The 14,703-nt window shown below is 42.6% G+C and overlaps 1 protein-coding gene across 1 annotated transcript; it reads right to left on the reverse strand.

Moving 5' to 3' along the window:
• Window positions 1-662: 662 nt before the first annotated feature.
• On the reverse strand, window positions 663-12,228 carry LOC138964278 (caveolin-3-like). Its single transcript, XM_070336190.1, has 3 exons — window positions 10,945-12,228; window positions 2,180-2,257; window positions 663-1,842 (listed from the first exon to the last, which is right to left on the reverse strand). The coding sequence occupies exons 1-3, from the start codon at window positions 11,080-11,082 to the stop codon at window positions 1,549-1,551; spliced, it is 510 nt and encodes a 169-aa protein (XP_070192291.1). The 5' UTR covers window positions 11,083-12,228; the 3' UTR covers window positions 663-1,548.
• Between the last annotated feature and the right edge of the window lie 2,475 nt (window positions 12,229-14,703).

Here is a 14,703-nt window from a genome sequence, read left to right on the forward strand (position 1 = left end):
ATATGTGTAATATCATGTGATTTATGCACTGACGCGCAGCCATCAGCATGTAAATCATATGTACAAAGGAATCTGTGATAATATCACCTGTGAGTATTTGAAATGACGTTCTCTGAGTGATCAGCGAGCTTGATTACCTTGTCCTCTAGGCCCTGGGCTATTCAGCGTCATTCTGTTAGTAGCGTTTGACGTCACCTGCACCGTACTGTGGTCATAACTATAATGACATCTTTTTCGTTTTGAAATCTTTATTATAGAGCTATTGGTACGCACGTTCCAGCTTTTCATAATTGTTCCAAAAAACACATTTTAGATGCGGAATTTTGTATCGCTATGTTACAGCAAGGAGTCAGATAGGTTCATATTATTTGTGATCTGTGACACATCCAGTGAACGTGTGATCTAAGTGACGATTGTCAAAACTTTGCTTGACGTGTCTTGCATTGTTTATGACTCCTAATGAATTGACAGCACATATCAATCATTCTGGTAAAATATCTTTTGAGTGGCCTACATTAGTATTATTAATTTGGTCCCTATATTCATCATCGTCATGTGTTGCCATTCCAACGGTGTGGAGAAGGCATGACGAAATGGCAAAAGTGTTGAATGGTCATGACAGTTGATCGAACTGGGCATGGGCAGTTTGACATCAACTTGTGTCAAGTGTGTGGTCAGCATCCGAAATGCGCGTATCTTCCATGATGCCGATTTTAAAGGACAGGGCTTTCCTCTGCAAGAAACGTATGATCAGCTTTCGCATCAGTCCTCGTGAAATAATTAAGACTGCAAGTTGTTTTTTTCACGTTTATGTTGGTCAGGTTGTATTACAACATGCAAACAGTGCGCGATATAAATCCTCGTAAATAAATAAAATAAATAAATAAACAGTTGATATATATTCTGTAAATACGCGCAATGAAATCGTCTGTCTGTATAAAGGAGAACACTCACAATAAAATGTCAAATCAATTTTACTTTTGTCTGCTGTTTGTGAGCTTGATCTTTCTTTTCAGCACAGAGATACACTGATGTTCAAATTAAATAAATACAGTTACAGCAGTTTACAAACGAGTTCGTCGCCGGAATATGAAACGAGTAGCGTTTAGGCGCAGAACACATATATAAGGCAGTACAGTGTGTGTGTGTGTGTGTGCCAGTGTGTTTGTGTGTGTGTGTGTGTGTGTGTGTGTGTGTGTGTGTGTTTTGCCTTTGCACAAAATCAGCCTTATCGCTGAAGGATTGGACATATTCACAGAATGTGTGAATGTCACGAGTGACCAGAAGTCTTCTCTAATCTGTATAACAAAAACAAGACTAGGAAATCTCTTGAGTCATACTAAGATCGCAAAGTTATACACCTATGTTCCAGTTAAGTGAGGGACAGAAAACCAACCGAAGACTCCTTCACAAAAAAAATCATGCTTTAAAAACACATCATGCATGCGCTTGAAATTTATGCAAATATATTCACAAATGAACCTTGGACAAAGTACAACTGACGTATTTAAAAACATTAACAAATTCTGCACACTCAAAAAAAACACATCATGAACATGCGGAATTGTCCTTGGGCCCCCCACCGTTGTGCAAGAATATTCTGAAGTTGTAAAAAAGGAAACCCATAGCTTCGTAACAAGGACGAACAAAGGTGCCAATAATGGCGGCATAGAAGCCCTTGAAGCACTGCAGCTCCATCTCGAATGCCCGGGTACAAGGGCGACAACACCAAATGCTGCAGCAAGCCAAGAGAGCGAAGTAGATTCCCCATACGAATGCGGCTGGAACTGCGCAGAGGAGGGTGGAGATGCGATAGCACCAAATTTTGGTGTTCCGGAACACCTGTACAAAAAGAAGGGGAAAAGAGATTTAGACTTTGTGATAACTATGTGATATTTCCTGACAAAAGCTGTTACTGTAACTAACTAACGAAGGAACGAACGAAAGAACGAACGAACGAACGAAGTAACAAGCTAACTTACTAACTGACTAACTAACGAACGATCGAATAAACGAATGAACGAACGAACAAACGACCTTAACTGACCTAATCAACAAACTAACTAACTAATGAACGAACTAAACCTAACTCACTCACTCACTCACTCACTCAGTTACTCGCTAACTCACTAACTAACTAATTAACTAACTACAACCGACTAATTAACACATTTCGAACCGTGTAGCTGGTTGTCCAGACACCATCGAAAGAGAAAATGGTCGGGTGTGGCTCGGCGAATATTTCTTCAAACGACACCTGCACACAAAAACAGCAGATAAATACTTACATCTACCAAACAAACAAGAAAGCAAGCAAAGATCGAACTTAGCAAGAGAGCAAGCAAGTAAGAGAACAAGCAACAAGCAAGCAAGCTTTCGGCCAACTATTCAGCAAGCAATGATCATGTATGATGTAGTTCGATCGAACTAAAGCAATGGTTCCGGATTTGCGCCTTCTCTCACTGACAAATAATTTACTTTGATAGATCAGGGACAGTATCAATTTTAAGATTATTTTGGCGTGCGTGTATGTGTGTGTGTGTGTGTGTGTGTGTGTGTGTGTGTGTGTGTGTGTGTGTGTGTGTGTGAGAGTATGTGTGAGTGTATGTGTGTGTGTGTGTGTGTGTGTGTGTGTGTGTGCGGGTGTGCCAGTGTGTGTACGCGTGCGGCGGCTGCATGTGCCCTTATCAGTGTAAGCGCGTGTGCCGTACGTGTACACGTGTGTGTGTGTGTGCGTGTGTACCAGAGACTATAACAAGAAAATAGGTTGATTAAAATCAACAGGGGTCGAAGCTGTGTTACAATAAAACGGTTATGTACGGACACATGTTGTATTTGGGTTACATGTGTTGCAGAGTATTTGAAACGAAAGTATTACTGTATATACAGTGGTACCTGTGGTTAAAGAATACGATTGGGACCAGCCATTGGCTGTAAGATTGTGATGCTCTGGACCAATGAGATACAATACTATTCTGGACATTGTGTTTGGTTGTATTGACGTTATTATGTGCTGTTTGGTACGGTACGGTTTGAGATTGTTGGCAGAGGTAAGCACAACTGTGCCTCCGCGTAGATAGCATTTGAGAGATGATCGAAGATATTGTGCTTCGTACGGTTGGTTTAAAACAATGTTTTATTTATGTATTACATGTTTGTTTGTTTGTTTGTTTGTTTGTTTGCTTAACGCCCAGCCGACCACGAAGGGCCATATCAGGGCGGTGCTGCTTTGACATATAACGTGCGTCACACACAAGACAGAAGTCGCAGCACAGGCTTCATCAGTGTCTCACCCAGTCACATTATTCTGACACCGGACCAACCAGTCCTAGCACTAACCCCATAATGCCAGACGCCAGGCGGAGCAGCCACTAGATTGCCAATTTTAAAGTCTTAGGTTTGACCCGGCCGGGGTTCGAACCCACGACCTCCCGATCACGGAGCGGACGCCTTACCACTAGGCCAACCGTGCCGGTCCATGTATTACATATGTTCATGAAGTTTACATTGACATGGAGTGAAAACAACAACAAACCGACGGCAAATGGTGGTACCTTCAACACAAACTTACAATCATCAGGGATCGCGCTAGCTTTTTAAAAAACGCGTAAGTCATACGCAACGAAACGAAAAAAACGCGTCACGGACCAATATTTTTGCGTACTACGAAAACACGTACAGACACAAACAAAACACGCACGAAAGACTTAAAGACACTCCTTACCTAAATACGGCGAGTTTTCCTGTCGAACTCAGCCGCACGCTTCGTTGTTGAAAATCCCAGAGCAAAAAGACTTTTAGACGCCATGCTGAGTTTGTTTCCCGCTCTAATACGACTAGACACACTTTCCGCCTTTTGGAAGCGCGAGATGGGAGAGCAGCTAATGTCTGTTTCATTATCCGACAAGACATTATCTGGTAATACCCTCGTTACGTTCGTTTGCGATACTTCGATGCAAAAAGAAACGGACTTTAGTTTTGACGCGCAGATTTCATGTGTGTCGTCACTTCTCGAGCCCTATAGTCAGTTTCAGGATCGGGTGATTATTAAGTCAGAGCAAAAGCGCTGCGTGAAGACAAGAAAAAGTTACAATATTTTTGCGTATGGCTTACGCGGCGCGGCGAAAAAAACGCGTCAGCGACTTTTAAAATGCGTCAAATACGCAAAAATCGTGCGTAAACGCGATCCCTGAATCATAGATACGAACATTGCAGACAGTCAAAGTACTTACACAATAGGCAACAACAGTCAGTCATTTTAACACAAGATATCATCCAAATTTAGGGAGACAAAAAACACGAAATAAAAACAACAACAGAGACAGAAAGTGTTTGTCTAATTTCGTCCAAACCAGCCAGTTACAAAATTCCTGAACGGTTTTAAATATATTATTGTTTTCAAGCTGACCTGCATTCATATCCTCTTGACAGTTGGCGTATAAATAAAACGACTCTGAATGGTATAAATGGTATCCTGGCGTTCTTGCAAATAAGTTGGGCATTTAAAGAAATAATGCTCGATTGTTTCTGCACCAGTACCGCATTCACATACACTATCGTTACCTAAATGTCGATTAACTAAATGTTGCTTCATACGGTAATAATATGACAGTATATATAAAACGACTCTGAATGGTATAAATTAATGGTATCCTGGCGTAGTTCTTGCAAAAAAGTTGGGCGTTTAAAGAAATAATGGTCGATTGTTTCTGCACCAGTACAGCATTCACATACACTATCGTTACCTAAATGTCGATTAACTAAATGTTGCTTCATACGGTAATAATATGACAGTATAAATAAAACGACTCTGAACTTGGAATAAATGGTATCCTGGCGTTCTTGCAAAAAAAAGTTGGGCGTTTAAAGAAATAATGGTCGATTGTTTCTGCACCAGTGCCGCATTCACATACACTATCGTTACCTAAATGTCGATTAACTAAATGTTGCTTCATACGGTAATAATATGACAGTATAAATAAAACGACTCTGAACTTGGAATAAATGGTATCCTGGCGTTCTTGCAAAAAAAAGTTGGGCGTTTAAAGAAATAATGGTCGATTGTTTCTGCACCAGTGCCGCATTCACATACACTATCGTTACCTAAATGTCGATTAACTAAATGTTGCTTCATACGGTAATAATATGACAGTATAAATAAAACGACTCTGAACTTGGAATAAATGGTATCCTGGCGTTCTTGCAAAAAAAAGTTGGGCGTTTAAAGAAATAATGGTCGATTGTTTCTGCACCAGTGCCGCATTCACATACACTATCGTTACCTAAATGTCGATTAACTAAATGTTGCTTCATACAGTAATAATATGACAGTATAAATAAAACGACTCTGAATGGAATAAATGGTATCCTGGCGTTCTTGCAAAAAAAGTTGGGCGTTTAAAGAAATAATGGTCGATTGTTTCTGCACCAGTACAGCATTCACATACACTATCGTTACCTAAATGTCGATTAACTAAATGTTGCTTCATACGGTAATAATATGACAGTATAAATAAAACGACTCTGAATGGTATAAATTAATGGTATCCTGGCGTTCTTGCAAAAAAAGTTGGGCGTTTAAAGAAATAATGGTCGATTGTTTCTGCACCAGTGCCGCATTCACATACACTATCGTTACCTAAATGTCGATAAACTAAATGTTGCTTCATACGCACGGTTCTATTGAAGAATTGTTGGAATGTGATTAACATCATGTGGGGCCCCATACGGGTTGAAAGGGACATTATTGTTTTCTTGTTTTTCAAGTGAAATCCTTCTCGAGTGCAAATTTTTTCTCCAATTGACACCATGTATGACAGATGAAACAGAAAATGTGTGAGGATGCACAAATTAGGAGGGAAAAAACAAAGCAACACAAAAGTAACTGATCTCGTGAGAACGGTAACAAAGACGCTCCATGTCACCTTTTCTAACCATTTACAGTAGAGGGCCCTCAATAACGTACCGTCATTTGGGTGCGTTGTGAGAGTGGGTGGGTCAGTCTCGGAAACAAGAAGGGAAAGGGAAATCTAATAAACAAAGAACAGAGATGATAAGACGGTCCAGAAGACAATTATCGTAGAGGTCTGGGACACACATGCCGCAAAAAAACACGAAGGCTTTGTCTTTGTCTTACATAGAGGAACTGACGCACCAGCAGACACCGGCCCTACGTTGATTAGTGTGTCACGTGATACCGCTAATTTCCATAGAATGGGCGATTACTGTCAAAACAACCCATGTACGGGTCGTTCACATGGCCATGCGGATATCCGAGACCTAGACAGAAGATGGAATCGCTAATTGACCTGCATACTCTCTTTGTGTATATGTGTTCTAATGTTTGTTTGCGTGAGAAGTGCTCGTCCATTTCTCTGTTAGTATAACAAGCCTAACATCAGTTTGGTTGTTCACACAATGATGTGTCTGGGAACTGGCGTCAGATTTCAGAAGAAAACGTTAAGGAATATAGTAAGCCCACCGCCTCCCCCCCCCTCTCACTCACACACACACACACGAGACACACACGAGACACACACGCACACACACGACACACTGACACACGCACACACACACACACACTCACACTCACACTGGCTCACTGACACACACACACACTGACACACTGACACACACACACACACGGCATACACACACAGTGACACACACACACACACACACACACACACACAAACACACACACAAACACACTCACAAACACACACACACACACACACACACACACAATTGCCTCAATCCCGTTGTCATGTTACCATCTTACTATCTGCAGAGATACGGCGTTCAATGATAACTAAGTGTCACCATGATGTGTGCACTGATTCGAAAGTGTCCAACTATGTGGGGCCCAAGTAATTAGTCACTAGACAGTGTCCAAAGCACCTGCCGCCTGGAAACGCGTTTGTCATGCAGCACCAACAATCTTTACTCAGTAACTCCTGCATGTACTGATATACGTACCAGTAGAATATCTTTGCTGTATAATGATGCGCTATTGTCACTGATGCTGCAAATGCCGTTGCAGTAAGAAACCACACACACACATACACACACACACAGACACACACACACACACACACACACTTACACGCACACACACACACACATACACACACAAGTACGCACGCACACGCACACACCGGCACACACCAATTCCTGGTGTGTGTGCGTGTGCGTGTGTATGTGTGTGTGTGTGTGTGCCTGTGCGCGTGTACTGTGTGTGTGTCTGTCTGTGTGTGTGTGTGTTGGCCAAATGCTGTCTCCTTGAGTGATTATTGTATATAACATGAATGCATGCGATAATGAGTTTTACCACCTGTTTACGTGCGTTGCGTCACAGATATCTAGGTAACCATGGCAACAGCCTGGACGTTGCTAACATTTCCGGGGGGGGGGGGGGGGCAAGTGAAAGGTAAGGGTGAGGGTTTGGGAAAGGGGGTGAGAGGCGTGTGTGCGTGTGTGTGTGTGTGTGGGGGGGGTTACCCGGGTGGTTGCTGAGGGGGGGGGGGGGGGTATGTGTCACTGGCGTGTCAACCGTGTTTTGTTCGCTCGTACGTCAGTCTGTTTGTTTGGTATAGAAGTGCAACGGCTGTTTTGCTAGAAGTAAAAAGTAGTCTGCATGTAGCCAGTTAAACCTTGCTTTTCCATTTTAAGTTTACATGTCTATACCAGTAACATCTTTTGCTTTGCGTTCCGACAAGTTCATCATAAACGAGTGAATTGTGTGTGTGTGTGTGTGTGTGTGTGTGTGTGTGTGTGTGTGTGTGTGTGTGTGTGTGTGTGTGTGTGTGTGTGTGTGTGTGTAAAAGAGAGAGAGAGGGAGAGATACAGAGAGAGTAAGAGAGAGCGAGAGTGAGAGGGAGCGAGAGAGAGAGAGGGAGAGATACAGAGAGAGGGAGAGAGATACAGAGAGAGAGACAGAGAGAGAAACAGAGAGAGAGACAGAGAGAGAGCGAGACAAAGAGAGAGAGAGAGAGAGAGAGAGAGAGAGAGAGAAAGACAGAGAGACAGAAAGAGAGAGACAGAGAGAGAGAGAGAGAGAGTTGGTTCTAATCTTATTCCAAAACCAGTATTGTCAGTTATACCAGGCCAGTAATTAAACTCTACACGACTCATAACGAGTTGTCATAACTATCCTTAGCGGATTATGACTTTATTCAGTTATTCTGCAGAAAAGACAAATGCTGGAGAAAACCCGTTCTTTTCTGCAGCATTTCTGCATAATGTCATATTTCGTCGAAGCAGCGGTTTTTTCTGCAGCAGAACATTTTACTGCAGTAAAATTGAAATCAAGAATGCTGCAGTAAAACGGTGCTGTTGTTTTACTGCAGAAAACCTGTTTACATTTTTTCTGCAGCATTTTGTACTGGCTCTTGGCGGATTATGACATTATTCAGTTATTCTGGAGAAAAACCGAAATGCTGGAGAAAAACTGTCTTTTCTGCAGCATTTCTGCATAATGTCATCTTTCGCCGAAGCAACGTTTTTTACTGCAGTAAAACAGTTTTTCTGAAGCATAATGTTTATTTGGTTTTCTGCAGCATTATTGCGATTAACTTTTTCTTCAGAATAGTCTGTGACAGTTTTTCTGGAAAAAAACGAACGACCTTGTAAAGTAGCGTTTGTATTCGTCGTCCCCTGGGATAGTATAATAGTTTGTTCCGCAGTGTACCAATCAGAAGGCGTGTAGCATAAGGGCATTATATTCAACTTCACAATGGCGGCCGAACGTGAACAATTTCTGAAGCAAATCGAACACGAAGTGGACTACTGCGTTCGTTTGGGAAAATGTGACAATGTTGCTGACAGGTGCCATTGTTTAATTTGAAACTTTGAACTTCCGGCGGAAAGGAAGTCAGACAGACAAAATACATTCGTGTCACGCACAACAGTATTGGTAATTCTGGATGAGTCCATCATTCGACAGAGGGGGGCTCGCGTGCTCCAACATTATAATGAGCCAGTACAAAAAGCTGCAGAAAAAGTGTAAACCGTTTTACTGCAGCATTTTTGATTTCAATTTTACTGCAGTAAAATGTTTTGCTCCAGAAAAACCCGTTGCTTCGGCGAAAGATGACATTATGCAGAAATGCTGCAGAAAAGACAGTTTTTCTCCAGCATTTCTGTTTTTCTGCAGAATAACGTTAACTGAATAATGCCAAAATGCTGAAGAAAAAGTGTAAACAGTTTTTCTCCAGTAAAACAACATAACCGTTTTACTGCAGCATTCTTGATTTCAATTTTACTGCAGTAAAACTGTTTTACTGCAGAAAAAAACGTTGCTTTCGCGAAAGATGACATTATGCAGAAATGCTCAATCAATCAATCAATGAGGCTTATATCGCGCATATTCCGTGGGTACAGTTCTAGGCGCTCTGCAGTGATGCCGTGTGAGATGAAATTTTATACGGCCAGTAGATTGCAGCCATTTTGGCGCATATTTACCTTTCACGGCCTATTATTCCAAGTCACACGGGTATAGGTAGACAATTGAACTGTGCCTAAGCAATTTTGCCAGGAAAGACCCTTTTGTCAATCGTGGGATCTTTAACGTGCACACACAATGTAGTGTACACGGGGGGAGGGTTCGGACACCGAAGAGAGTCTGCACACAAAGTTGACTCTGAAATAAATTTCCGCCGAACCTGGGATCGAACTCACGCTGACAGCGGCCAACTGAATACAAATCCAGCGCGCTACCAACTGAGCTATATCCCCAAATGCTGCAGAAACAAACAGTTTTTCTCCAGCATTTCTGTTTTTCTGCAGAATAACTGAATAAAGTCATAATCCGCTAAGGATACATAACTCACCGCAACAAGCAATCCTTGAGCAAACGGTTGTTGACTAACTCGCCAGGTGAGCACGCCGGTCTGTGTCGAGAGAAGGCTCTTTGAGCGGTCACACTCCGCTCTCACAAAACCTCCCCACCCATCTTGTGTGGCGGGCGTCAAAGAGCGTCAACAGGAAGTTGGCGAGAGTTTTAACGGGTTGGTTGCGTGGTTGTTGTTCAGAGGAATTAAAGCAACGGCGAGGTCTGGGCAGAATTTAGGCAATACCATCAAAAGGTTTGGTCAAACTTCACGCAATACCATCAAGAGGTTTCCAAAAATAAAAAGTCTTCATTGTAACTCCAATCCGCAATCTGTTATATATTTGATATGAATACAGTTGCACAGTTGACCCCATAATGCCGCAACATTTTGTAATCAAACCTGAGCAGAGGCATTGTTAAAAGTAGTCTTACACTTCAAACTGGGAACACATGCAGTAATGCCAAACATGGTTAACAATCATGTGATTTTATGAAAGCAAATGTTGGTGGCTCACAGAACCTGTGAACAGAGAAGCGGTTTGTGAACAAAAACCTGAATACAGCGAAATTGATAATCCACTTACTTTGAGGTGGGCGTTCATGTTGGCGGGGTCTGTGGATGATGTCGATGGTGCCCCCCCCCCCCTCCCCCCCTGTCCCCAACCCCAATCTACTTCTTTATTTGGTGTTTAACGTCGTTTTCAACCACGAAGGTTATATCGCGACGGGGAAAGGGGGGAGATGGGATAGAGCCACTTGTCAATTGTTTCTTGTTCACAAAAGCACTAATCAAAAATTTGCTCCAGGGGCTTGCAACGTAGTACAATATATTACCTTACTGGGAGAATGCAAGTTTCCAGTACAAAGGACTTAACATTTCTTACACACTGCTTGACTAAAATCTTTACAAAAATGGACTATATTCTATACAAGAAACAAGAGAAAAAAGAGAAACAGAATCCGTTAGTCGCCTCTTACGACATGCTAACCACAATCTAGTCTGCAGTGAACACTGAGAGAAGCGGTTTTGAACTCCCCCCCCCCCCCCCCCACCTCTCCCCCCTCCTCACGAAAAAAATAATTGGACACAGTGAATTGGACGATCTACTTACTTTGAGGTGGGCGTTCATGTTGGCGGGGTCCCTGTCGATAATGTCGATGGTGGTTTCGGAAGGGTCGGGTCCCTTGACCGCCTCCCCTCCCACGTTGAGGTTGATGTTGCCAGAATCAGATGCTGCCATGCTGGCCATTGTGAAGTAAATCTTTTGGGTGGAGAATTTAAGAATTCTGTAATTCTGCTGAGTTTATATCCGTTTCAAGCGATAGATGGATGCTGAGAGGCGAGCGAGGTTTCAATGGACAAATTCCAATGGCTGTTATGCTATATGGCGAAATAAATTCTTTCTTCTTGTTCTTGTTTCTGATTCCTTTTCTGTGTGTGTTGATGTTTGAACTCTCTTTTTCGCTCTTTTTTCCTTCCTTTTCTGTGTGTGTGTGCAAGGTTTTTTCTTTCTCTCTCTCTCTCTCTCTCTCTCTCTCTCTTTATCTTTTGCACTTGTTCCCTTCTTTTGCGATGCGAGGAGCAAATCGGTTACATACACACGGAGTGACCGATTTTGTTTTCGGTTTCTGTTGATGCTTTTGTTGTCGGTTAAAATCAGTATTGAAGTGCAAACTGTGATTTCCTGTGGTGGTTATTAACTATCAGGATACACTCGGAATGACGTCACGTATGATTTCACACTGATATCCAACACTGAGGAGTTCAGATGACAGAGTACAGCCGCAGGCGACCACGAAAACCCAGCGTTGCAGTTGTTTAAACCAAGACTGATTAATAGTAGCACAAAGAATAGGCTTTTAAATTCAAATTTTACTTTTTTGGAAAATGCACAAACAGAGTTCGACGCAAAATGTTTGTGTGTATGTAAAAATGTGGTGTGCCCTATCACCGTGACGTAGCCGAGATCATACACGACACAACAACTGATCACTGAAGAATAATGGCGTTGTATTCGTAAGAACCACACTGACACAGATTCTCGAACTGAAGACACACAAAACGCCTAAATTTCCACAACACTGGACAAGTTTTCAAAATCAGTTGTTCGGTTCACCGATGTACACAATTATCACACAGGAATCTGCTGTTTTCTTTCGCGTGGCCTCGTGCAAAATAAACTCTCCTTAGAAAATATGAAAGTCAGACTGAAGAATCCAGTGAACTCTTTGTGGAAGGTGCAAAAACTTAAATTGTTGAGTGATCCGGACACTGCATTCACAGAAAAACGCCAAGCCGAGAATCCAGTCGATTTTTGAGTGGTATAGGTACGAACGAAAAAAAATTCTGACCCCTTAGCCTTACACTGCTATCACAGAATACACCCCCCCACTCAGTCGCGCTATAGGAGACTGAGGACTGGTGGTTTCGTCTGTGATCAACCGATTCCGCTGTGTGGCCGGTGGTGTGAGAGGGTGGATGGGGCGGACATGGGTAGCGGGCTGGGGGAGGGCTGGAGAGGAGGGGGGGGGGGTAACATATGGAGGGGGGTGGTGGAGATACAGGTAGCGGTGGTGGTGGTGGTGGTAGATAATGGAGAGGTAGTGGCCTTCAGTTTGTAGACAAGAAGGTGTAGACAGGCATGAGACCAAGGGTAGGGCGGATGGTGGCGAGAGAGGTGAAGGGACGGGGAATGTTTACAGTGCCGTGTGCCGGGCTGTGAGCAGTGCCCGCCAATGTTTAGTTCAGGCATCGTCGCGACAGACGCGCCTTGGTTCTATGCAGGAAAATGCAGCGCGCTATTCTGGCCATCTGGCCAACTCTCGTCCTCATCTCTAAGGCAGACTGATACCAAGAGGTGTAAGTTACACCCGCCTTCAGGCTCAGGCATTTTCAAACGCTCGACTCAAGACTGTAGATGGGAGATGTATGGTCTGAACTATGAACTGTAGAATAGGGGAATAGATGATGATTTCAGTGTGTACACAAAATCGGGATATGTACATTGTGTGCGTGTGTGTGTGTATTTGTTTGTTTCTTGGTAGATTGGGTAATCCTAATAATAATAATAATAATAAAGTGTATTTATATTGCGCCTATCCTTTACAAAAAACAAAAATCCTACCCCCTTCCCTTTGTAGATGACTCTATGTTCGGAGCTTGGCCAAGAGCATCGTGGGCCCCCAAGACCCTCAGCTTGCAAACGTCAAACGTCGGAAGTTGGTGTATGGTTCGGCCACGTCACAAGGCATGACATCCTCTCCGAAAACACCCCATAAGGCACCTTCGAAAAAGGACGCATACGTGGGAGGCAACGGGAGCGCTGCGGGTCCGACAACAGATCCCTGCGCCTTGAGTCCGAGTCTGGAGATACGCGTGCGATATAAGACTTCATATATACAACAGAATGGACACAGATGACCTTACCTGCCCTGTCCACGTCCCTGAACAGAACAGCCTGTAGAAGGGTTTCTGCCCTCATGTTCCCCCCGATGACTTACCTATAGTCAAGGGACTGAAGATGATGATAATGAGAGAGAGAGAGAGAGAGAGAGAGAGAGAGAGAGAGAGAGAGAGAGAGAGAGAGAGAGAGAGAGAGAGAGAGAGAGAGAGAGAGAGAGAGAGAGAGAGAGAGAGAGAGAGAGAGAGAGAGAGAGAGAGAGAGAGAATGGGCATGCCGAGCGTCTGTGTGTGTGTGTTATCATTATTATTATAAGTCAGTATTATAAGATGTTTGTGATTTTGTTCAGTTTTTAATAGGTATTTTGATATTGGCATAGAAATAAAACTTTTCTGAAAAGTTCCAGTTCGTCCAACAAAGTCCACAAAACGCCATGATATTTTTCACGCGTATTTGTAATTGTGATATCAATATTCATGTCAAATTTAAAAGCAATACAATGAGCCATTACACTACATGTACAACAGGGTTTTTACCCACATAGCCCACGAGAAATGTCGCCAAAACAGGCCTTTTACGGCTTCGGACGAGGCTGACACCTGTCTTCTTCAACATGGCAAAACAACACTGCTAGGCACAACAGCTGAACCAAATCAATTTGTATGGGTAGAAAATTTGTTGTTCTTCAATATGATATGAAAAACAGGGTCACTCTTGCTTATCTAGTTTTTTTGTGTATTTTAGTGTCTACAAATTTGATTTTGAAGGGTGTCCAAGTTCTCCGGTCCACTAATTTATGAAAAATGAAACTCTTTATTTCATACTTTCTTTCTTTATTTGGTGTTTAACGTCGTCAAGTTTTCAACCACGAAGGTTATATCGCGACGGGGAAAGGGGGGGAGATGGGATAGAGCCACTTGTCAATTGTTTCTTGTTCACAAAAGCACTAATCAAAAATTTGCTCCAGGGGCTTGCAACGTAGTACAATATATTACCTTACTGGGAGAATGCAAGTTTCCAGTACAAAGGACTTAACATTTATTTCATACGGTAGGGGAATGAATTACCTTTCTGGCAATATACTTAGTTTTAATATAACTGGCCGCATCACAAAGATCTACAGCTAGCTAAATGTACATGTGTACTTTTTATGACGAGTAATGTAGATTCACTTATATATTAATTCCATGTGCCTACAAACTTGCGCGTCTGCTTGTGATGTAATGCGATTATGAATGGAGGGAGAGAGGAGGGAAGCGGGAGTGAGAGAGAGAGAGAGAGAGAGAGAGAGAGAGAGAGAGAGAGAGAGAGAGAGAGAGAGAGAGAGAGAGAAAAAAGAGAGAGAGAGAGGGAAAGAGATAGAGATTTGTTTTGACATTATCATCCTAACCTTAATTATTATGAGTTGACTATTTGCGCCTCCATTTGGTTTAAATAATGCTTTGCATAAAAGGAATATTACTGTTTTAT

The sequence above is a fragment of the Littorina saxatilis genome, linkage group LG4 (genome assembly GCF_037325665.1).
Source record: "Littorina saxatilis isolate snail1 linkage group LG4, US_GU_Lsax_2.0, whole genome shotgun sequence".
Lineage (NCBI taxonomy): Eukaryota > Metazoa > Mollusca > Gastropoda > Littorinimorpha > Littorinidae > Littorina > Littorina saxatilis.

Bases quoted from the DNA above. Each gene is read 5' to 3' on its own strand.
- LOC138964278 (XM_070336190.1), bottom strand. From the start codon at position 11,082: ATGGCCAGCATGGCAGCATCTGATTCTGGCAACATCAACCTCAACGTG. The intron at 2,258-10,944 runs GTAAGTAGATCG...TTTTGTGTGCAG, and splicing joins ACATGAACGCCCACCTCAAA to GTGTCGTTTGAAGAAATATT. The intron at 1,843-2,179 runs GTTCGAAATGTG...CTTTTTGTACAG, and splicing joins TCTGGACAACCAGCTACACG to GTGTTCCGGAACACCAAAAT.